This window comes from Drosophila ananassae, chromosome 3L (assembly GCF_017639315.1).
Source record: "Drosophila ananassae strain 14024-0371.13 chromosome 3L, ASM1763931v2, whole genome shotgun sequence".
Classification (NCBI taxonomy): Eukaryota; Metazoa; Arthropoda; class Insecta; order Diptera; family Drosophilidae; genus Drosophila; species Drosophila ananassae.
Genome location: NC_057929.1, coordinates 1,443,734 through 1,468,450, shown reverse-complemented (window position 1 = coordinate 1,468,450; position 24,717 = coordinate 1,443,734). Strand labels below are relative to the sequence as shown.

The following is a 24,717-nucleotide window of genomic DNA, read 5'->3' as shown; positions in this document are numbered from 1 at the left end:
CCAAAGCTTAGCACACTTTTCAGGCTTCGCAATGGCCTACGACCCCCAAAAAGCCCCCAAAAGCTCTGGGGAGAAGTCAAGCTTTTCGCATCCTGCTTTTCATTCATAAAACAAGTTCTATAACAGGTGGGCATGGGGGTAGTGTGTCGAGAACTCCCTAGCCTTCGTTTTGTTTACCGTTATGCGGGGCTCTCAATTAAACACTTAAATTCGGAATGCAAAATGGGTACTTGACGACAAAAAAATGATTATACACTTGGAGAAAAGTCAGAGGAAACAATATTTTAAATTTTTTCTAGATTCAATATAGAATAAACATTCTTAATAGTTCTTAAAGCTATAAAAAATGTTTATATTTTTATCAAAATAAATTTTCCTATTATCAGGTGTGGTTTTTATTTTTCTGTGTGCTTCAAAGAGCGCTTCACACGCCAGTTTCGTGGGTTGACAACTTTATTAATCCCAAATGGACTCCTTTGGCTTTGGGAGAGGGGCCGAAGGTGATGGCTGGCGGGCGAAGTGGACGTGCTTTATAGTTTCTTGACCGACGATGACGATCGATGATTTATTTGAATGGGCTGCTTACTTCTGCGACTTTTTGATTAATTACTGTGATATTCAAATATTCAAGTGTGTGGCTATAAACGCGCAAAAATATGAGCATGTGGATACAGTCAGACGTCCAAGAGTAAAACCTTCTGTCGCATACTTTAGTGTAAGACCTTAAACGAGACTAAAACTGAAACTTGTGTTAAAATTAAGCGTAGTATATGCAAATACTGAAAGATCTTTATAAAGATTTATTGTATTTTAAAAGAAAATTCGAGTTAGAGATGATGGACTGTAGGCAGTTTGGCTGGAGATTTCCCAGCGTTAAGTTCTGAGCATATTTTACGCTTTGTTTACTTTTGTGGCCAGGGATTAGCGCCCTGTCCGCTGGTATCTGGAAGATGAATTAATTAGTGACCGGCTTTAATGACTAGTGATTGATGAGTGGGAGTGGCCTCGGAGAGGAGCGGGGGAGGCCGCAGGCCAGGGCTGGGGGGACTCAATGTATAGGGTCACCGAACAGTAGCTCCAGTGGAAACTGGTTGACAGCAAAGCAGGAACATCATCGACCATGTTAAGCCAGCAATATTTTCATATTTGCCAGCGCGTAGGAAAACATCTAAAGAATGTTTGGGCGATCTGGTTTCACTTGTTTTCGAGTGAGTACTCGAACCTTGATTTGATTCATATTCGCCAAACGAAAGACTCTAGAACACGAACTCGCGGGAGAGCGGCTCTCAACTTGCCGAGCCACTTGTTGCTTTGGCCCAAGCTCGCTCGCTCTCCCTCTCGCATTGGGCCGTTTCTCTGAGCTTTGGCCGAGCTCAGTTATAGCCAAGTCTTAGTTCAGTCGGCTCTGAGACCGGCCCGCGATCACTTGGCCCGGAGAAAAGTTCCCAAACTGGCTAAAACAAAAAGAGCAAACAAAAAAAAAAACGAAACTGCGTCGCGCCGCATCTGCCAACAATTAAGCTAATACAAAAAAATAAACAACGAACTGGCCAGCGCCCATCAGTCAACATCAACACACCGCCTTGAGGATATATAGCTCGATCCTCTTTCTCTCAAAAAGTCAAAAAAAGAAACAAAAACTAACGACCATCGTTACGTCCATTCAACCGATCGGCAACCCACGCAAAACGACAAAACGCTTAAATACAAATCGTGATAAATTTTTGCTAAATTGTGCAAACGTTATTTGATGATTTTTTCGGTTTGCCCGCTTGTGTTGACTAATTAAAATTTGACGTGCATACCAAAACTCCAACTTCGACAACCTTAAAAGCGAAAAAGCCAAAAAACGTAAAAAAATACAATCAAATTTTCGCAAAACGACACTTGGCAAGTGAATCAATTTTTTGTGTTTGCCCAACGACAGCAGTAACAATAATAATAATAACAAAAGCATCAGAGACGTTAAAACGAACCAACAACAAATAAAAAATACAAAATAAATGTAATTAGAACTGCGCAAATTACTTAGAACTGCAAAATCGTTTGTTCTCCCCCCCACACAGACACAACACACTCCACACCATTCAAAAATTACACACAAGTACACCCCCACTAACGCACGAGGAATGCTGTTTTGAGGTGAGTCGATTACCCAGTACAGTAGAACAACCCTAAAACCGCCCAGCTAACGCCGTAGATGCTTTGCTCTGATAACCAACTGAAACCGATACGGAACTCTGGACCTATCCATATACTAAAACCCATGCGATTCTCCTTGAATAATTCAGACTCTCGGTTCAGAAATCGCACACACGATCTCTATCTAGTCGGTTTACGACCCCCGAATAGTGTCCCAGTTACACACTTACGTGGGTGAGTGTGACTGTTCCAAATCCGTATATAGAATAGTGTCGGCCAACGCATTACTATCGATTGTGAGTCAGATCTGGCTCGAGCTATATCCAAAGATTCGAGGAGTCAGAAACCTACATAATACAATTGATTCGGTACAACCTTTCGCCCGATCTGGTTAATTGGAAGTCATTTTGGAGTTCAATGATTCGCACCGGGTACCGGGCACCTCGCACAGTAGAAAGAGAAGATCTATTTAGCCGGCCACTTTCTTCCAATATTTCTTTATAGCCTTCTTGGCTCTCTACCCTCCTAACCCTCAATCATCTCCACCTCCTAATGGCTGGGAACATTAACATCGAATACACTTAAGGTTTGTGGCCGCCAACCTTCGGCGGAGCTTTTGAATGTGGATGCAAATTAATAACCAATAGCCAATTCTAATGTTAATAAAAACTCGCCCCGCAAATGCGAGCGTCTTTATTGTTTTGGGGCGGAAATAGAATTTTGAAGGCCCCACTCAACAGAAAGCAAACATTTTTCAACGATGACTGCCCAGTTGAGTGAAAGTTTTTTGATTTTTCAAATAGAGAGAATCTTTTTTTGAAACGCACTGCACCTTCCAAACGACTCACCTGGCCATTTGGCCAAAAGATCGATTTAAGTTCTTGGGAATTAGAATTGCAAATTTTAAATTTGCATTAACTTTGGTTTTTAAGTTTTTAATTCGATTAGGAATCTAAAATTTATCGTTCTTGTGTGGCTTTTTGGCAAAATATACATAAGTAATTGGCCAGCATCGGCATATTTGAATTCAGGTTCTGGGCTATTTTTTGGAATCATTAACGAATCAGTGTCGAGAACCTTATCGGCTGGGAGTTAGTGTTCATTTCCAAAAGCTGTCTGGAACGAGAAACTACATATATTTATAAATATTATCTCTCAGACATAAATATAAGAAAAGAAACCAAACCGAGAAGCATGGATCTGCAGAAATCATTGGTCTGGTTCTTTAACCTTCCATCGGTGCGATATATGCAAATCTTCATCGTGGTAATGGGTGATCTGTTAACCCTGTCTAATCTCCTGCCCAAGCACTCCATGTACATCTCCCGTCCGTTCCTGGTGTGGCATCACTTTGATGCCGATGATCCGGACTCTGATTGGGTCGACAAGGACGACCAGGATGAAGAGCCCGAAGTGGCGATGGGTTACTATCTCACAGATGATAAGGATAGCTGTGAATCGGATTGAGGTTCTGTTGTATATATTTGTACATTCGCGTGGGAGACGATGTTGTTTTTTTTATTGCCAAAGATTTGACCAGCCTAACCTTGAGTTTCAATGCCAATGCCAAGTGCCAGTGCCAGGCCCATGACGTCACTTGTATCTGTATCTGTATCTGGGTGCAGTTGTGTGCGTACGTATCTGTGTTTTTGTCTCGTGGTAGGTGCCTTGGTAAACACCTCGTTCTCATTTTGTTCACTGCAGCTAAGGACCCAGAAAGCCCAATACCCAAAGCCCCGTGTGCCTCTTCAAATGCCTGGCCAAATTAACTCGACTCCTCATTAAAGCCAAAAAATTCGAAAGTTTCGACCGACGTTGTCTGGAAATAAACGTCAATTTAAACGAAACCTCCAAACAGGAGGGAAGCATTGACTCGGGGTATGGGTTGGGGGTTTTTGTGTGTTGAAAATAAAAAAAAAATCAACGAAAAAAATTGAAAATTCTCAAAAAGCCGCTTTTGTTGATGTGGCCAAAAAAGGTCTACAGCCTTGCCTTGTATGCAGTCCTACGGCCTGTTTCATTTTCGTTTTTGGGAGTTGCGTTTGCCTCCGTATTATCTTGTTTTCATTTTTTTAGCTCCCCGACTTTTATTTTTTTTGTACAAAACTTATATATAAATTTTGTATTTATTTTTTCGGCTGTGGGCTGCCGTTTTTGGTGTGCATGCGTCAAGGATGATTTGTTTTTGTGCATAAGGCGGAGATGGCAGCATTTCGATGTTCAATATTCCATTTGTATTCGATTTTTTCCGAGTTCCCTGGCAGCTTCCTGCTTTGAGTCAGTGTCCGGCTTTTAGCACGTACACCTACGGTAATTAGTCACCGAGATCAAAGAAAGCCACCGCCAAACAGCTATTCTTGGAACTAATGCAACTATTTATTTAGTATAAACAAGCATAGCTGGGTTCTTAGATAACTCATGTGGTGATGATGGGTTTCCCGGTCTTTAGTCATACATAGACTTCAAAAGTAAACATCCATAAAAATATGAAATGCTTGAAAGGCTTGAAAAATATTTTATATCAATTGTGGAAACATTTTTCAACACATATCGGGTCTCAAAAGTTGTTCCCGTTTGGCCGTTTGGTGGATTGGATCAGGTTGATGTGTTTGCCCCACTCCCTGGTGACCTTAGCCGATCGATTGGAAGTGGAAGTGCGAGGTGCTCTTCGGAGCTCAACGCACATTCACATTCACTTTGGGCATCGTGCAGCTTTAATTGCCCATGGGGGTTCAACAGCCAAACAAAAGCCGGGCAAAAACTCACAAAATGGCTTTAAAAAATCAATGTCTGTCAATGTCTGTGGCGCAATCGGCCTGAAAGTCTGTCGATCGCTGATTGTTTAACTGTTGACTTAAGCGGCAGTGTTAACAAATTATTTGATTTGGTCGCATTTGATTTAAAAGCCAAAACATCTAACTGGCATTGAGTCTTTCAGCGGAAGTTGGAGCGCGGGAATCGAAACGAATCGAATCGGTATTGAATTTGGCCAAAACGGTAAATGGCATACGACACTTCACAGACGGCTGCGGAAGTACTTGGCTCTCAATTGGGGTTTATATCGCTTCTGGGCCAGCTCTCGCCCCCCAAACCCCAAACCCGAGATCCAAGACCCGAAAGCCAAAACCATTCATAGCGAATCAGCGGCGTTTGACACGCTCGTTTGGCTTAATTTGGCTTTGGCTCTTTTTCGGGGCTCGGGTTCAAAAGCTGGCAGACTGACCTTTCTGGGGGATATCAAGTGTCGCTCCGGCAAAAAGCAGGTGCAACTCGACGCCCTGGGAACTCTCCGGTTGACTCTGGGAAGCTGGAAGAGCACGAAAAAGTCCCCGATTTGACTTCTTTCTTAACTATATTTTTTTTTTTGGCTCAGGGCTTTGGGATCTTTGCTTTTTTTCGCAAAAGGGGTTCGCAAAAGGCTTTCAATGAAGTCATTAATTTGATGTATTGGCTGATAGTTTTGCCTTTTCGGTTTGTATTGGGGCGCTTTCATCTCGAGCCAATTACGAATTTCTAAGAATCGTATCGCCCCCAAGACGTGGGCCGTTCGTCATGATATCATTGGTGCCCCTGCGACACTGCTCCATGCACATAAATTAGACAAAACATAGAGAAAAAGAAAAACTGAATCGATTATGGCCCAAAATGTTAATGAGCCACAATTTGGCCTATGACGGATGGATGGATCGTCATCGTCATTGCCTTATCACGTACTTGTGGCCCATCTGAAGTGGAGTTGTCTTGTCCGAATTGTAGATTTGTAACGCTTTCATAACGCAATACCTCCCAAGCTCCCAGGCCCCCTCCCATCCAATGAAAACAACACAACAACTGAATTACTCAATGAGGAATACATAAAAATTACACTCAAAGTGTACAAAGGCTCTGGTGTTGAAAGCGTGTGTACTTTGTATGCCACTCGACAAGTTTGCGACTTTGATTCGCGGTCAACAACATTGGCCAGGGATTGGAGTCGAACGAATCAAAGCCCGTTTTCAATTGCATATCAATGAACTCTGCACCGGAAAAAAAGTACATAAATTATATCCCACACACCCTAAAATAATGTGTTTGTTATAAGGAAATAAAGGATAAATCTTTCACAGATTTTGATTATTTTTGAACAAGAAAAGAAATGGATTTCTCAGACGTGTCATCATTTTTCTTCCACTGTCTCTTGCGAGGGAGACTCCAAATCGGCATTCTGCCAATCAAATTGAAATCGAATCTAGCGTCGATTAATTAATTGATCTGCGAACTGAAATTAGCATAAATTACGATATCAGCTACCGCTAGCCGGACGATTGGCATTAATTACCCGGCAGCTCGAATGGAAATGGAAAAAAAGTGAAACTCTCCGGGTCTTATGCAAGGCGGAAGATGGCGCATGCACCGTTGATTATGACATGTACTACAGACCCAAAGAAGGCATTCAAACTTGGCTAAAACGAGGAGCTCGAATCCGCGAGCTGGAAGCTGTGGGGATCGCTAATACTCTCCAGCCAGCATCGCGTGCAAGCTCGCCCTTTTCCCACTCCGAACAGTCGTTTTCCTAGGCTTGGGGCTTTTTGGGTTTTTTTTTTTAGCTTTTTAGCCGGATTGTGAGATGAGCAGCGACGTTGACCTTTGCCACCGCGCTTGAGTCGTTGCCGGAAACTTTTGACACTGTCTTTATTGATTTCCCAGGGAAAGCTTCGTGTTTCAGTCGATTCTGGTGTCTTGGCCCGCAATTTTGGCCATCAATTGGCGATAACAAGCTCAGAATGTCTAGGAATGTTGGCATTGCAAGAATTACTAAGGAGTGGCGCTAAAAGTTGCTACACAAAATACGTGAGAAGGTAGTTTATAATTCATATAAAGTGTAATATAAAGAGCCCCCATAAAACTGAAGGAATTTCTAGGTGTATCTCATGATATTCTCTGAAACTTTTTATATAAATTTCTCTCCTCTTTTTTATATGGACTTTTGGTGTCATGCTGCCAGCCCAGTGTGTCTGGTCGCATTTTAAGTGATTGAGAATTATGATCGATCGATCGATCTAAGCTCTCTACTGTCCACTCGCCGGGTCCCCTAATTGATTTCCGAGCAGGTTAAGAGTCGCTCAGCCAACAGCTATGACATGGATAGAATTTGGCGCTCCATCATTTCGCGATATAGTTACCCTCCCAGGGCTAATTATGAGTTCGAAAAGTGAAATCTATTGTCTTCTCGGCATCGGCAGACATCGGAGAAGGCCTTTCTCAAGCTGTGATGTTGGATTATTAATCATGCAAAAAATACACAGACTTGTAAGCTAAGAAATTGATTTACATTTTTCGCTGTCTGGGAACAGCTTGCAATTATGCTATCGACACTTGCCGCACACGGTGTGAGAGACGGGGAAAAGTTGCCACGTAATGCCGCACAGATTAACCTTCTAACATACATAATAAGCCAGGTCCGAGTGTGAGATACTTGGACAAAAGGGAAGCTACCACCGGGCCACTATGGCCACAGATACAAAGATACATAGATACAGTTTAGCTGGCTAACAAAGCGTGAAAACGACAGCGGCCCAAGAGCGTCAGCGGCCACAAAAACGATGACGAACAATGTTGCCAAGTTTGGCATTGGTTTGCTGCCTGGTTGTTGGTAACAGAGGCGTGGGCACTAAGGGGTCATAGAACATTTTCATAGAAACCTCCAAGTTCCATTGACTAAAGCATTCCAATGGCTTGAAATTAGTTATACTTTCAGTCAATGAATAGTAACCATTTGGAATTTATGCGAGAAGTTCTAAGCCCCATGACGTACACCCCTGGCGGGTAATTGTGAGTGGGCGCTGGACAATCACCAGACAATCCCCCAAACCCCCAGCTCGGAACTTGTCATCGTCATCGCCGTCATCTGGCGAATGCCACACGTACATAGATGCTCGCATAGATGTCTCTAAATGGGAGTAGCAATTACTAATTTCCTTAGTAAAGCGCTCGGCTCAAGGGGAATTTAGTTGTAAGAAACCTGACAATACCCACAACGGCAGTCGCCTGCCTGGGTCTCAGCCCAGGCCAAAACTCTCCAATCTTAACTCTCGCTAGCGATTCTTGATTCCCCGTTCTCCATTCTCCGAGTCCCGATTCTCAAAGACGCCTTGCCAAAGACAGCGCCGGCGCGTTCTTTGGCTGTCTGCGCGTCTTGGCCGTCTGGGGCATTGAGCATCGGGCACATTGGCCACATTGGGCATTGGCGGCCAGTCGGCCCGCTGAGGCAGCAGCGCGGCATTCACTCACAGATGCCTGGGCATAGATATCGAAATGCAATTAAGTATTTGCCAAAGTCGAAGACGCGAACGAGCGCCACCAACAAAGCGGCGGAGTGCCGGAGCGGCGGAGGCACGCATGGAAAAATGTTTTCCAGCGCTAGACAACCGCCGCCAGTTTGGCCAGTCCGGTGCCCCACCATAGCCGCTCCAGAGGGAGTTGGATCCAGAATTCAGAATTCTGAATACCCGAGAAGTGGTGGGGAGCGACAAACTAAAGGAGCTCGATCAGGAGCAGGAGCAGGGGTAGCTCTGATCTTTGCATAACATGGACTTTGAATGGCCACAGGGCTTGGCCATACTTACAAATTGGACTACACCTTCATTTTCACTTCTATGAGCAAAGGCCGTTCTTGTCCATGGCTGCACTGGCAGAAAAGTGTTTAAGAATATATGAAGTAGTAAGTCCTCCTTCCTGCTCTCTTGTTTTATCATCCATTTGAATTTAAGAAGTTGGTAGACCCTTTTCCCAGTGGACTTTTGCGATCCCCATCCGCTGGCTGAACTCGAACCCCAGAGGTCAGATCCGCGGCGCTGAGAACACACGCAAAGTGGCCAACTGTCGAGACGTTTGTTTGCTTTTTGCTTGCTGCGCACTTTTGGTTTCACTTGACAGGGAAAGGGGGCCGAAACGGGGGAGAATTGGGTGGGGTTCTGAGCTTTGGAGTGGGGTCTGTGTCTGGGGGTTTCCTATCATTACCGTCGGTGTTAAAGTTCAAGTTCAGAACGATTATTGTTCTTTTCGTCGGGGCAGGGGAGGCAGCAGAATATATATATATACATATATAAATATAAATTGTTTATTCTGCGCGCTAATCTAATCCCATTCCCACATGTACGGGTGTAATTTATGTAATTTCGAATAATTTGTCTTAAATTAGCTACTCCCCGGACGCATGCAAATGGAGTAGCGAGCTGTGAATGGAATAGATTGCACCTGGGCAGGTAGACAGGCGAGGAAATGGGGATTCGGGAGGCGGGTGTCCAACTTTTTAGTTTAATTGAAAGATGTTGGGCTGGGCAGCCCAATTGCAAAATGCAATTGCCAGTTGCAACTAAGCAACAACAGCTGAAGCTGAAGCTCAAGGCCCGCCAAGCGATACAAATTTTATGTTTATTACACCTTAATAATGCGTGTTTACAAACAAATCACGTTCATGGCGCAATCAACGCTCGGCAATCGGCATCAGGAATCAGACATCGGCATCTGCCATAACATTGCGCATAAGCGCCTGCCCAGCTAACATAAAACTGAAACCCCAAACCCCAGATCCCAGAACCCTAGAACCCAGAGCCCAGTGTCGAACTCAAGACAGGATCGAGTCGACTACTTCCCATCAACGTCAGGGCGCACGCATGCGCACTCAAATTATATGGTAAAGGATTTTTATTGGCAGCTCGCAGCGTTTTCCCCTCCAAATGAAAGGAATGGCCACGACTGGGAATGGACGATACTGGGTCTGGGACTGCATCGGTGCCCGGCGATCAGACAGACAGACGATGTTGTGCCATTGATGTCTAGCCGGGCGATTGTGCTCGTTAGAGCGGAAGGCCAAGTCAAGAGTCTGGTTTTTCGGTCTGGCTTTGGGTTCGGTCTTCAGCCGAAGGACTATGTCTCTAAGTAAGCCAGTAAGTGAATGAGCAGCACCTGAGCCACCAGCACCCTCGTCCTGGTTCAGGTGCCATAATAGACAGACATTTTCCACACATTACCTGAGCTTCTTGTTATACCCTAAGAAGTCAGAAAAATTCATAAAAAGAAGGTCTTAAACTTTAGATTATATTAAATGTTCTTTTAGTAGAAAGTTTCATCTTCTAAGAGCTATAAGAGCATTAAGCTATTTAAAGATTTTATTTATAAAATTCCCCAACTCATTAATGATCTTAGAATTCTCTTGGAATTAAGTCCTAAAGCCAAAGTGAGGCAAAAAATTATGCAAATCGGAGTCTTCTCAAAGCTGAATTAATAAACAATAAATTTATGAAATTATTAATAGAAAGGGTATCCAATCTTTTGCCAAATCCCTTGAGATTCTTCAGAGACCATCATTGAACCACTGTGGTTGCATGTGTGCGCCTGGGTGGGTGCGTGTCCATGGAGTGGTTGTCTAAACTGGACGTTCTTCTGGGCGATCCGAGAGCTATTCCTAGGCATTGAGGGATGAAGGGGCACTGAATGTCCTCCGGCATAATGCATTGTTTAAATAGAGTTTGCACTCTCGTATTCAAATATGAATATTATCGCGTTTGCTCAATCGCAAACAATATTTCTACGAGTTTCTTCTCTCAGGCACTCCCCACACGAATCAAGAATATCCCCTTATATCCCCCTCTGTGACAATGGCGGAGTAAATTTGAATCTCGTATGCAGCCCAAGCACCCTCATCGTGTGTCTATTTTTGTAATTGTCAGACTGAAAAGAAAACAAAAAGTATAAATAAATAAATAAATAAGGCAAAAGCTCAATTCGATTGTGCCCACTCCCGAAAGCGAGGGATCAGTCAGAGTGAGACTCAGATTCAGAATCGGAATAAGAATAAGAATACGAATTAATTGGCAATTATTCTTTTTGACGACTGTCATGTTTATACTCCGGCTAAGAGGTGTTGTGGCTGAAAGTGCGAGATTCGCCGGAAATTGCGCAAATTAAAATAACTATAATTCTATTTTCAAATAGGTTTCTCCAACTATTCTCTGTTCTTCTTTTAAAATTCTAATACCCACTGCATATTCCCTGGAATATTGAAGTGTCTAATCCGATTTTAATAACACTTTCTCCCATATTTCGGCAATTGCATGTTCGAAGTACATAAAAATCAAACTTAACAAGCTAAAACCATGAAGTAAACCAGAAAAAACTGTAACAAAAACTAGGCTAACCTAGGCTGAAGCCGTGGAGCTGCGAATTAAACTCACGCTGGCTAATCACAGGAAAAATAATCGAATAACATAAATAACCAAACCAACAAACCAACAAAGAAACAAGCAACAGCAACAGACTGAGCCAACTATTTCTTCTTCCAGCTGAAACCCATTTAATTTTCCCAGCTTAAATGGAAAATGCGAAAAGTTCAAACAGCTCGATGAGACTGTCGCACAAAGAGTTTACATAGGGTTGCGATTCTTCACAGAGTGAGAAGTGCCCCCTAACCCCAGGAGAGAGAAGAGTAAAGACAGCGGAGAAATAGCAGCAACAATCAAAGATACAACCAGGAGGTATCCAATAGATACAATGCAACTGCAATCCGGAGCAGCTTCGGCGGCGGCGACAACAAATGGTGGGCCAAGGGTCAGCTTCAATCGAGATGTGCACGTGAAGCGGATAGGTCAGTGCGTAGTTTTTTGGGGAAATACCACCCCCACTCCTTCTAAACCAAAACGTAACCCAAATAATAACGAAAAACAAAAAAATTCAAACCAAAACCAGAAATTAAAAGCAAATAACCAACACGCGCAGCATCCAAATGAGAGCAGCCAACACGAACCCACAAAGCTCTCTAATGACAAACTAAGCAGCAAAAAGCATAGCCCAGTCACAAGAAAACCCCATCAATAACCAGCTAACAAAAAAATTACTAACCAAGTCGCATCTGAAAAAACATACCCGTATACTTACCTTGCCATCTAAGTGTGTGAGTAGGCCAATTTTGGTCAATCAATGACGGACAGACTACACGGACAGCGGACAGCGGACAACCCACGCGAATGCAACTCATTAGCTGGCCAAGCAGTTCTAACGTTTTCGTGATCTTGGCCAATGGCTTTCCATCATCGATTGCACAACAAAATGTGAAGAAGCTCTTCAGCTGCAGCTACGGCTGTGGCTTTGGCTCTTCAGGGTGTTTTGAAATTTTTGGCAAAAACTACAAAAAAATAGCAAAAAATATAAATAAAAATTAAGGTAAACTTTGTGTGGAAAAAAGAAAGAATAACAAAAAGAAACCTCGCCGTGGCGGTGGTGGTGGTGGGCGAATAAAGTCAGAACGAATGCCAAAAGCAATAAAAATAATAATAATAACAGAGCCGCCCCAACAATAAAATGTAGTTTACCTTGAGAATAATCACACACAGATACTAAACACACACAGAGGCAGAGAGACATCGATGCTGGCATAAAGTAGAGAGCTCCCATATAACTATTTAAAATAAGTTGATATTTTATAAGGCATTACAAGTTGCAGCTAAAAGCCACCTCGCTCGCACTCGTACCCACTTGAGTATCATTTTGCACATCTTCCCCCCAAAAATATGCCGGGCCGGGGGAGGTATACTAAGTATAGCCAGGGACCCAGACCCCCAAGACCCCACTCCCCAGCTGGACGGCTTTGTCTCTGCAGCTTCGACTAGATTATTATTGTTTTGATTATGTCTGGCAGCCGCGACAGCAACGACATGGGATTTATTTCATAGCCGGATAGAATTTATGGCAACTGTCGCCGCGATCTGGCTGCGGGAATGAAGAAATTAAAAATTGATTATGACAAAACCTGAGCAAATGTTAATTATTTAGACAGTTCTCTGGCAGTGCCAGACCAAACTGGCTGCACTCGCCATTTCCTTATGGCTCTTATTTTGTGGCTAATTAGCCGTAAGTCCTTTTGGCCAGCTTCCAGTTAAGTGCGGTGTGCGTAAAGCCGAAATGGTTATGGACCAGATCTGCCCGGTCGCGTAATTGCACCAAATGGTTGCCATTTCGGTAGACCAGGCTTAATTGACGTGAATGAATTTAATTGCGATTTGTGAATTGGTTTAGGCAAATGCAACAAGTCGAGGTCGTCGAAAATGTAACGTGATTAGGTAATCTGCCACAAACAGGCACGATTCATTAGCTTTTAAAATTGTTATGCGAGCGAGGTAACCGCAAAAAGTTAATTCCAATTAACTTAAAATAAACAAAAATCTGACGGCAGGGGGTATCCAAATTTTCAAGGGAACTTCTATAATGATTTCTGGAGGAAACCTTTTCGAAGGACCTTCGAATAATCGTCACAAGTCACAAGCGTTTAAAGTAATTTAACCCCAGAGATGAAAATGAATTTCCAGTTTCTCGGTTTGCTGCTATCTTTGCATGCAAATTAAAGCAATTATGTGTAAAACACAGATTTAATGATGATTTAATTTTGACGCAACAAAGCAGCGAGATAAAGAGAAGACGACAGCCGTCTTAAGAGGTGGAATGAGGAAAATTATTCGCCCGCTGGGCACAAGGCAACATTTTTCATACACAAGTTAACATGTGAATTTTTCTGGCAAATTACAGTGCAGTCAAAAGTCAAAGTTGTTGACTGTAAAAAATCAACTAAAAGACGACTAATTTCAGCCAATTTGAGGCAGTGCTTGTGGTTGGTTACAGGTGAGCCTCGCTGGGGCGACCCCGCTGGCTGCGAAAGCGTCTCGTCGACGTGATCAACCTTGCGGAGCGACAAATTTGGCCAAGACGAGTCGGGTCGGCAGCTGTTCTGCCTTCGGAATCGGAATTGGAATTGAAATTGGAATCCAGTAAGGCGGACAAGTGACGAAAGCCCAGCTCCTTTGTTCAAAATCTTGAAATTGTGCCAACTTGGCGTCCTTCCTCTTCTTTTATTCCATTTTATTTTTTTCTCTCTCCCAACTCTGATGACATAATTTCTGATGGCTTTTTTCAAAAAGGCGTTGCGAGAACAAGTCCACCTTTAACTACTTGCCAGAAAGCGTAGGCCCAAGATTGCGGGGAAACTTTCTTGTACAGTTGCCTCAATTGCGTAATGGCCAGGCCATTTCCCCCCCTTCCATTTCCATTATGAGACGGCTCTTTAATGAGCTCGTACACATTTAATTAATTAATTTAATTAGGCAAAGAGCAAGTCATTATTATGAGATTTGCTACGTTTCTTACACTCGCATTTCAGCATTTCAGCTCCACATTTGATTTGCTTTCGAGTGCGAACTTTGTCAAAGTTCCTCCAACTGGTTTTGTTTGCTCTCGTGCCATCTTTGGGGCTTTGGCTGGGGCCCCGGTTGGGGCATATGGGAAGGCAGACTACTATTAAAATGCCATTTATGCTTTTTTATTAATTCATCATTTGCATACATTTGTTTTATATTCGTATTATGTCTCTACGGGCTGCGCAAGAAACTTAATTAATAAGTCTCATTTTTGGCTTGCCTGCCCACAATTTTCGCACTATTTTCTCGCCGTTGTTGTTCTGTATTTATTATTATTATTTTTTTTTAGCTGTCTTATTTTTTTCGCCAAGTGACATTGGGCGTAGGCAGTCACAGTTTTTGCTGGCTGTCGCTCGACTGAGATTGCTTTCAGTCGCTTTTTGATATTGGACTCAGTCAGGTTCTTGGCAACGAGCCTGTGAACTGTTCGCTGTGCTTTTTGTCGATTGTGTGTGACAGCCCCCGGGGCACTAAAAATATTTCGAGAACTCGGGGTAAATTCGCCTAAATGGAGTTGTCGATCATCGCTTTTCGATCACATCGCATGAAAATCCTCAAATGCTTAACTTCAGTTGTCGCAACTTGGAAAAAAAATCACTTGGAATTGCAGACGATTGCGTCATTTGTTTATCGAAATGTGTATTGAAATGAGTCGCAGATTATTTTTAGAGCTCTTTAACTCTTTTTCGACGAATGCTTCGATTTTTCTTTATTTTATTTTCGGTGATTTGTTATTTGTTTATCCGCTCTCGCCAGTCGCTGTAGCTGTTGCTGTTTCTGTTTCTGAGCCGTTTCGGTTTCTGTTGACAGCTGCTTTGGCGCAGAAACAAGTTTGTCGCCTCAGTCTTTTGAATCGAGCTCCATTCTTTAGCGAAAGTTCCTATTTGTTCGTATTTTGTATTTGTTTTGAAAGCCATGCGGGAATTGGCCAATTGGCCAGCGAGCAATTTTAATTGGCTTTCGGGCCCGGCTAAAGTCAAGTACAACCCGCCTGATTTGCATACTTGGGCTGCCTCAAGGACGCGGCGCCGCTTTTGAAGTGATTAGGTCCTGAGTCCACGACTACGATTAGCCGCGGAGCATTAAATTATTTTCATACGGAAAATAAATGCGACCTGTCCCCCGGTTCTAGATAAAAGAACCAGAACGTCAGGCTCCGATCTGGGGCTTTAAAGGAAATCGAAAGTGCGCTCAGTTAATTGAAATACCCCATAGCAACCTACGCAAATCTTTAGCATGCCAGTTCTAGAATTACACTGCTAGGAATCTCAAGGGGATTACTGCTAGGGATTAAAGTATCTTATAGAGTTTAAGTTTGGCTTGACAAGGCCTTGGGCCAAATTGAACAAATATTTTTTTTGAATGTACTCCATAGACCAAAACTGAGAAGGTGGAATGCGGTAAGCTCCCATTTAGTAGACTTGCCACGACCTTATCTTGTCACCGACCCGGCTAGCAGGGGATAAAGCATTTTTGCCAACTAAAACGTTTTGCTATCGACGGTTTACAAAAAAAAAATGGAATGGGCGGGGGAGCTGGCTGTTGCGGTTGTGCGGTTTGTGGCTCTTAATGAAGCGGGCTGGAGGTCGTAGCAGCATCAGCACCATCATCATCATCCATGGACAATTACTGGGAGTCATACCATTAAACTAAAGTAAAGCGAAACCATAAGTATCAGCCTGCTCCAGGAATCATTTGAGGCAAGCAAGTGAAAGTCGTGCCACAAAGCGCAGATTTCATTATTTATATGATCCGAATTTCGGCATATTTTTGGAGTTTTTCGATTTTTGTTTTTGTCGTGGCTTGTGCGTGGCAGCCAAGTTGGTCAGTGTGTTGGAGCCAGAGTCGTAGTTGGCTATCACGACAACCAAATTATTTGCAGCTACCACCCGAAACCGGAACCGGAGAACCGAACCTGGCAATGGCAGCTACAAGTTGCTGGAAAGGCGCCCAAAGGCAGACCAGTTGGAAAAGTGGATCAGATGTTTTATCGCCAACTTTTCAAAAGAGCTGCTTGCTGCCTGCTGCCTTCACAACAAAACACGAAAAAAAAGTTATTAAAATTCGCAGCTCCTTTTGGGATGGTCATGGAAATCATAGAGCCCGCTGGCGTGGCTACATTAAGTGGATCAATGATTAGATTAATGAATGGCTCTCAGCGCCTGGTAATCAATCAAATGCTGCATTCGCAACAAGATGGAAAAAAGGCAGAAAAATAGTAGAAAATACCTCATGCCCCGAGATCATTGTCTTAGGGTCTTGGGAACTTGGATCTTGTTCGGTGCTACGGTTAACCGGCATTGGACTGACTTGGTGCGAATTTATGCTTTCCTGTTGCCTCCAAAAAAAAAATCAACTCGAAAAGATACAAAGCCTGCCCCGGGGCCATTGAGCATGCGAATGAAACCTTGCAAGTAGCGCCCAGTCTAGTGAGGCATCTGATGGTGATGATATGGTGGCACTGCAGCCACGAGGCAACATTTCACCTTGACACATATCGCATGACAGCTGATTGCAACTAAAGATGTAGCCCCTACAATAGTACCTGTACTACCTCTATACCTGTTGATGTGGCAAGCTAATATAACTCCTTCGCCTTCCTTGGGTTTCTGTTCAATTTTCAATCCCATTTCCAATCCAATTCCGCTAAACCAATTTGGCACACGACACGCCCAGCTCTGTCATTATTCATTGTTGTTTGAATTTCGATTAGACATCGGTGTCACTTTGCCATTTTGTAGCACGATTCGGATTTGGATTCGGAGCGAATGTGGGAGCGGTTCTGGCTCCACAAATGTGACAGGTTGTGCAGGTGAATGGACAGAGGTTTCTGGCTAGAAGGGAGATCGGGACCCAAGAGGAGAAGGGGAAACAGAAGTCCAGTTGATCTCGGGGCAAGGTCAGCACAGAAATGCGATGCCTCCGATGATCCAAGTGTTTCTTTTTTTATCGCATGTGTACGTAAGAGTTTGGGTTACACTGGACTACACTATAAGAGTAGAGGAAACAGATTGATGCATTAGTCTGTCTAATTACTATCCAATCTTATTTTTTCCCTCAGTGTGGCTGGCTGAATTGGCCTGGAAAAGGGGCTGACTGGCTGACTAGTCGACTGGTCAACTGACGAGATCACGCATCTCGGCTAGCACATCTCGTTCTGCCCGCGATGATGGTGCTCGTTTCGGCACGTTTTTCTTCGCCTTTCTGTTTTTTTTATTCTCTGTCTTGGCGCTGTTGTTTTCGGCGTATTAAATAATAATGATTATGAAAAAAATGTGAGGAAGTGGAGGAATCTTTATGAGAGATAGATCAACTGGGGCCGCAGCAGCTTCTTCAATGGCCATTAGCGCTTACAGCGCCCGATTACAGAGCAAGCGTTCTACCAGATACGAGATACGAATGCGAGATGTGAGATGCGAGAATCCGAGAATGCGAGTGGTGTATCTGGGCAACAAAGCCACTCGCATCCCAAGTCGGTTTCGAGTCATTTCGAGTTCAGCAGACGTGGGCCAGATAGATCCATCCATCCATTCCATTGTCAGACGGCCAGTCTCGCAAAGTTGGCAACTTGCTGGCAACCGAATTGGTCTGGACGGGTTGTGGGGCTGGCTGGCTGCCTTATTTAGCGGCCAGCAGCTGGAAAGTGTGAATTGGCCACAGCTGGCCAAGCTAGATGCCTGCCAGATATTACATCATCGCCGACTAATGTGCTAATTTGTCTTTACATGAATGCCAAAACTAGTTCGCGGAACTGCCTCTGCAATTGTATGTTAATCCCTGTCTTTTATTTTATCGTTTTTGTTTCTTCCCAACAGGCAAGCATCCCAGCGAATACGGTGACTCGGTCAACCTTCAAAGCTACCACCAGCTTCCGCCGGACATCGATCCCGAGGACATACGCAAGGAGGCTGCTCTGGTGATCGCCCAGGCAGGCAGGCATCACAGCAAGGCCGAGAACGGCGATCATATCCCTAATTTCAAGGTCAAGCATCCCAAGCGCCAGAGCCAGCCCAGTGACTTCAATTCGCTGCCAACGAGGCGCAAGAAAAGCGGAAAGCCCGTGGCTCGTAGTGTCAGCGACGCCTCCAGCAAGAAGCCAGCCAGCAAAAGACCCTCGATCTTCGGATTATTTGGGGGAAAGAAGACCGACTCGAATGCCAGTCAGCTGGACAGAGATCCGCGATTCGAGGACGGCGGTGCCAGGCGCTTAGTTCGGAGCAAAAGTGATGTGGGCAGCAGCAAAGTAGCTGCCAGGAAGTCAAATCCCGAGGACAGACCCTCGCAGTCCAAACAGCAGCTGAGCCCCATTATCGAGCAGTCCCAGAGGGAGGACTTCTTCGAAAAGGATTATTTTCGAGAGCGCGAGCGTCGCAAATCGGATGCCGTTACACTGCGCGAAAAAGATGAGAGTGGCCGTGGCCTAAGGGAATTGCTAGCCCGCAGTCGCTCCCAGGCAGAGCTAGATGGTCCATTGATCACAGGAGAAGCTCCAGTCACAGCTTCCAGTACTTCCATATCGGCGGGCATAAGAGACCGAATCGAGACTCTGAAGGCGAAGTCCGGAGAAAACATGCACAGTTCCCAGCAGCCGGCAGAGCGTCTGCCCCTCACCAAGGGACGGACGGTGGATGGCCTGGTTAAAAGGCTGTCCATGGAGCGATTTTCCCCACAGCCGGTGATTAGTCAACCGGGCTTCTCCTACATACGGCCCAACGACGGCATTACCTACGCCCAGTTGGATTTGGGTGAAGATCAAACCCTGCGCAGAGATGTGCGCACTCCCCAGAGGGAGATACCCTCAATGACAGCTCCAGCTCGACCTCCAAGGGCCACTGACTCCAGACCCAGCTATTCGCCCACATCGCCGGTGAATGGAGCACCGTTGGGTAGCCGGCCCAGTCATTCCCCGTCACCCTGGCAGCAACTGAGTCCTCGGAACTTGAGCGACGAAGACGAAGGTTTGGGATATGAGCCTCGCAAGGTTTACTACGAGGAAGATCTGTCCCGCAGATCAGAGCCACCTATTGTACCGGTCATTAGAAGCGTCAGCCCTTCGCCCTATCTGGATGAGCTGGGCTATCGAAGGGCCCAGCTGGAGACTCGCATCCTCACCCGGCGCTTCGGGGAGGGAGCGACTCTGGAGAGGAATAGACCCACTCCCGAACGGGAGCCAGAACGTATTCAGCGGATAACCGTTCGACAAGAGCCGGTCCAAGAAAATGGCTCCACAATTCCCAGAATGGAGAAGACCTCCAGGTACCGGCACACCAAGTACTATGATGATGGTCATGGTGGTGTCAAGGAGACTTACGTCCGGGAGACCCAGAGGGATGGACAGGTGCGGGAGTCCCGGCACAAGGAGCGTATTGGAGACAGGGATCGAGAGTACAACTCCGCCGACAGGTTGGAGCAGGAGCCCAAGAGCCTGGACTCCCAACTGACGGATCAGTACCGCTCCTCCCCGGAATTGCGGGCCCAACAGACTTTGCACAGGGAGCAGCGGGAACCTCAGGAGTTCTGGCAGAGCAGTCTCAAGCGCGACAAACTCCAGCAAAGGAGCTTCGACAAGGGCGACTCTGGAATAGAGAACGATTTCCGCAAGGAGTCCTTCAACGGAGATCTGACCACAAGGTAAGGCTTCCCATTTAATTGAATCATTGAAATTCTACAGAGTCCTTTATAGGTGGCGTAAGCGCACTGTTCATGATGACATGAGGGCCACCGAGTCCTTTTTGCGTAAGGAGCGCCGGGACAGTGCCCAGCAGCAGCGCCAACTGCAGCAGCAACGCCAGACGGCGCCGGCTCGTCTCCGGCGGGAGCACAGTTACGTTTATAGGGAACGCTCCATCGACGACGGATCCCATTTCGATCCGCACCTGGACAAGTACCCAGTAGCCACCAGTACTTTGCGCCGGCGAGAGCAACATTCTCAGTCCCAGTCGCAGTCCCAGAGCCGCGAAGACTCGGGCACCCTGAAGCGCAACAAAAAACTCGGCGGCTTTGAGAAGGTCAAGCAACTGTTTACCGGAACAGGTGGCAGCCATGGAGGCAGCGGTCGCAGCAGTGGCAGCAATGTGTCCAGTGGCAAAAAGGACCGGATGAGCAACGGGAACAGCAGCACTCTCAGTCGCCGGGACAAGGAGAAGGACAAGGAGAGGGAGCGCTACATGGTCCGGGAGGAGGAGATGCGGTCACGCTACCGGGAGCATCATTCCCTGGCCGAGGAGACCTCGCGCGAACCAAAGGTAAGACTTCCCAAGACTTTTCTAAGACTTTTCTAAAGAATGTTGCCCAAAAATGAAGTAGAAATGAGTAAACACGCATTGTTTGGCTTTCCTCAGAAGTAAATCCATGATCCCCTTTGGCCTAATGTCCAATTGATGGCGCCAGTCCAAGTTCGTTAACCCGCGGGCTGGACAATATCGTTTTTGGGAGCCCCAGACTCGGGCCAACTCATTTGGTCATGGTCTCGGCTATTATTAATTTCGAATTAATCAAGACTTATGTCGATGGGTCGGTCGGTTGGTTGGTCTTACATTTTCGGGGGAGTAGCAGTTGAAGTAGTGGTGGCCTGCCAATTGTTCTGGCTTAAAGAAGGTTTCTTGGCCGAATCCACTTCCTGCTCCGGTTCGAAATCGTTTTTGCTGGCCACGTAGAAGTGGGCGTAGCAATCCGACCCCAAAAATGGTGCCAAGCGAAGAAGACAAGACGTCACGTCCACTTTGGCGGGATGCTGGGGAGCGGACAGCGCACCTAATCAAACAGCCAAGACCATAAAGTAAAACTTGCGACTTTGCTTAAGTAATAAACGACAACTGGCCAAATAGAGTTGCAAACGGAACGAAAATGTTGACGCGAAAAAAAGCTAAACTATTCAGCGAGGAGGCGTCGTATAAATTTTGAGAAAGAACAAAAGCTATAAGCAGATATACATAGAAGTCGTGGCAGAAGCGATGCCCACGCAGCGGCTGTCATTCTGCCAGTCAGTTTGTCCATCTGTCCGCTTGTCCGTTTGTCCCTCTGTCCGTTTGTCCGTTTGTCCGTCTGTCAGTCCGTTTGTCAGTGCGCTCGCAAATTAAGAAAGCCGACAGCGAAACGACAAACATCAAGGCGGCGGAGATTGAATAAACTGAACTGAACTCGCGCTCCGATTCGAATTGGGATTTGTTGTATTCACAATCAGATTCCGATGCAAAACGGTTGTTGCTACTGTTGCTGAGGTGTTGCTGTCTGCGTTGCGCAACTTACAACTGCAACTTGCAACTGTTGCTGCTGCTGCTGAGCTGCGTGCCGCCAGTTAATTTGCAATGGTTGAGCGAATTTCTTGGCCAAGTCTAAGAGGGCTAGAGGATGTTGCCACTTTGCGTTTGGCCGGATGTTCCATGTAGGCGGTCCGAAATCTCAGAGAGACTAAGCCCAAGACCTCAGAACATCTCATCCTGCAGGAGTTCTGGGGACCATTGTTTCGGGACAAGGTGTGCCCCGGACCGTTGTCAAAAAATTAGGCTTGCGTGCTAACCAAAAAAATATAAAAGCGGCATCGGTATTTACCACCGATTGGTGGTAAATATATGCCTCTGACCGGGACAATGTACCGCCATTATTCATTGGGAGCTCCCCCCCAATAAAAACATGCCGCCCGAAGTGTTCCGCCGAAATCTTTAAGTGTTTGCCATTCATTCCAAAGAGATTCTACACGCAAAAGAGAAACCCGACAGAAAACAGAAAAAAAAACAGTTTTGTGTCAATAATTCTGTTAGTTTATTTATGGGATCCCAAAACTGAGGCCATAAACTATATTGGGCCGTCTCGGTCGGGTTCTGGGCATATTTGAATACATAATTATTTAGTGGGTGCGTAATCTTTAGCTTATTGTTCCGACATTCCAAGCTATATTTTAGTGTCTCACTGTCCGTAATAAAATGGAATGGGACAGGGGGCTGGGCACCTGTAGACCTCTATTCAATTTGAAATCCAATATACTGCCGCTGACAATGTCGGTCTTAGCCAATCACCGCCACCCACCGCTCTCCGCCCGTTTACGTGCCTAATGTCTGATGCCTAATACCCAATACCTAATACAGTTTCAACCGCAACTGGGCCAAAGTTGCATTGGGCCGGCCAAAACGAGCCGACTCACAGTCGCACATTTGCGAATGGCAAAAACGAGTTTACTTTTGGCCCTCGCGCCGCCCCCACTTCCCATTTCCCACCTTTGGCATAAAGGCCACCTGTCCCACATTCGCAACCTGTTGCCGAACGGAGGGAGACGCGACCTTTGACCCAAAAGCGAAAGCAAGCCGCCCACACAACCCTGCACTAGGAAAAATATTATTATAATTTTAAGAGTACTTATGAGATTCATTCCATCTACAGACTATTGATATCTCGATGCGTCGTCGCTTGTCCACGCCCAAAGCTAGTCCCCTACTGGTGAAGCGAAGTCCGGCGGACAAGCCGCCCAAAAAGCAGCCCAAAGCAAAGGATGCGACGCCACCGAAGGTCGAGAAAACTAGTTGGTTCAGGTCACTAGACCGTCGGGCCAAAAGCAGTCCCAAGGAGGTGAGATCTTAGAGAGTACTCCATGAGTTTCATCCCCTAATCCCTGTACCTTGTAATCCCCTCTAGCTGAATGTCTCTGTAAATGGACATAGTGAGACCACTTCGAGCCTAAAACGGACCAAACGCAATCCCACGACTGCCCCGGCCAAGAACCTGCGTTTCTTTGGCGACACCGACCTGGACTCCAATCCGCCAACCCTTTCAAAGGCCAGCAGTATGCCAAGGTGAGAAATGAACTCTCTTTAATCAATAAAGAACTTAGCATAATCCTTGCAGGAGTCGTCCAACTCTGGGCCAGTCGAAACACTCGCAGAGTGCCTTTAACCTGGACCGCAGTCCGCCGCCTTTGGGGCGTGACTACCGCCACTCCCTCGCCGGTCAGGTGAAGTCGCAGAGCCAGAGCAGCAGTCGGCAGAGGGCCACCTCTATGCAGCATCTGGATAACGGTGGCAGCGATGAGGTGGACTTCCGGAAGAGGCGCCACTACTCAAGGTCGCGGGAGCTTCACGACATCTCCGAGAGTGGTTCGGAGCCAGAGCCGGCGGAGCGGCACAAACGTAGCAGCACGGCGGGCCAAAGAGCCATGTCCCTGGAGCGAACAGTGGATGGTCCCAGGAGCCAGCGAATCGAGGACCGCCCAATGATGGGACCACCCAAACCAGCCAGAGGAGCTGACCGACGCGGTCTGCTCAACAGTTTAGGCCAGGAAAACTTGGGCTATGGCAGGTGAGTTTCTATGGCCAGTTATAACCTTCAAAGGGACTGTACAATAATTTGCTTGTAGGGATCGATATCCGGCGGAGAGTTCCGGCACGGAGGGCGAATCGAGCCTGCACAGTCAGCGCAGTGTGGTTTACCTGCACGCCACCACAGTGGGCGACATCCCACAGCCATACAACCTGCGCCGGCGTTCCATGTCCCGGGATGACCTTCGCAAGGGCAAACAACAGTCACCCCAGCAGCCGGCTCCACTGCAGCCAATGACCAGGACTGTTTCCCGATCTGTTTCCATGCTGGCTCCGTGGAAGCCAAAACATATTAGCGACGGCTACGAGATCAATTACTCTCAAGAGCAAAACAAGCGGGTAGGTTATCCTCTCTTATCCTTAATTTATGAGAACTAAACAATAAAATCTTAATTTTAGATGTCCACATTGCCACGGAAACCGCCGCCCCACAATGGAGCCACCAGTGCCAGTACGTTGAGCCGTTTGAGCCGCAAAACGGAGACTTCGACGCCCACGCGCCGCTACCACATGGACAACATTGAGCGCCCACCACCCCCCAGGTCGGTGCTGTCCGCATCGAATTTACGCAGCGCCAAGACGAAGTGAGAATGTCTGACTGGAGCCAAGGTCTCCATCTGGTGCTCCATTGTGGATGACCCACAACCTAGTTGCTAATTTTAATCTTTAATGCGAACTCGAATTCGATATCCACATATCGAAACGTAATTCTAATCAATTGAAACGATGGAGGATGAGGAGGAAAGGATCTGCATCCTGCCGAGATGCGACCGATGCCTTTGCTTAGTTGCGTAGAAATTCTTTAACCTTTGTTGCAATTCTCGTCATATTTTAAAAGTGAAATGTATTCGTACTTCAGTAATAATTATAAATTAATAAAATATCTGACTTTAACTTAAACTATTTTCATACAACTTTTAAAACACCAAACCGATTTTAAGAGGCTTATCAGAAAAATTTGAAAAAAAAACAAAAAAATAAGCTTTCTAGATTTTAGTGCAGATTAAAAGAGAATTGTTTCACGATTCCATAATGGTATTCCG

At 45.7% G+C, this 24,717-nt stretch overlaps 3 protein-coding genes across 3 annotated transcripts in view; 2 read left to right on the top strand and 1 right to left on the bottom strand.

The window, feature by feature from the left end:
- The window catches only part of LOC6495416 (protein EFR3 homolog cmp44E), a 56,540-nt gene that overhangs the window by 4,862 nt on the left and 26,961 nt on the right, over positions 1 to 24,717 (bottom strand). The gene's annotated exons all lie outside the window — the stretch shown is intronic.
- LOC6495231 (serine/arginine repetitive matrix protein 2) lies at positions 1,378 to 24,574 on the top strand. The gene is made up of 9 exons (XM_001958761.4): positions 1,378 to 2,142; positions 11,466 to 11,767; positions 18,182 to 19,997; positions 20,050 to 20,611; positions 22,743 to 22,928; positions 22,995 to 23,152; positions 23,205 to 23,654; positions 23,713 to 24,013; positions 24,074 to 24,574. Exons 2-9 carry the CDS (start codon positions 11,674 to 11,676, stop codon positions 24,260 to 24,262), a joined length of 3,756 nt encoding a protein of 1,251 aa, XP_001958797.1. The 5' UTR covers positions 1,378 to 2,142; positions 11,466 to 11,673; the 3' UTR covers positions 24,263 to 24,574.
- LOC6495230 lies at positions 3,171 to 3,989 on the top strand. Its single transcript, XM_001958762.4, has 2 exons — positions 3,171 to 3,775; positions 3,847 to 3,989. The coding sequence occupies exon 1, from the start codon at positions 3,337 to 3,339 to the stop codon at positions 3,607 to 3,609; it is 273 nt and encodes a 90-aa protein (XP_001958798.1). The 5' UTR covers positions 3,171 to 3,336; the 3' UTR covers positions 3,610 to 3,775; positions 3,847 to 3,989.

What these genes read in the sequence shown, in the direction of transcription:
- LOC6495230 (XM_001958762.4), top strand. Translation starts at nt 3,337, where the DNA reads ATGGATCTGCAGAAATCATTGGTCTGGTTCTTTAACCTTCCATCGGTG.
- LOC6495231 (XM_001958761.4), top strand. Translation starts at nt 11,674, where the DNA reads ATGCAACTGCAATCCGGAGCAGCTTCGGCGGCGGCGACAACAAATGGT. An exon ending in TGTGCACGTGAAGCGGATAG is followed by an intron (nt 11,768 to 18,181) that starts GTCAGTGCGTAG and finishes TCTTCCCAACAG; the next exon opens with GCAAGCATCCCAGCGAATAC. An exon ending in AACGGAGATCTGACCACAAG is followed by an intron (nt 19,998 to 20,049) that starts GTAAGGCTTCCC and finishes AGTCCTTTATAG; the next exon opens with GTGGCGTAAGCGCACTGTTC.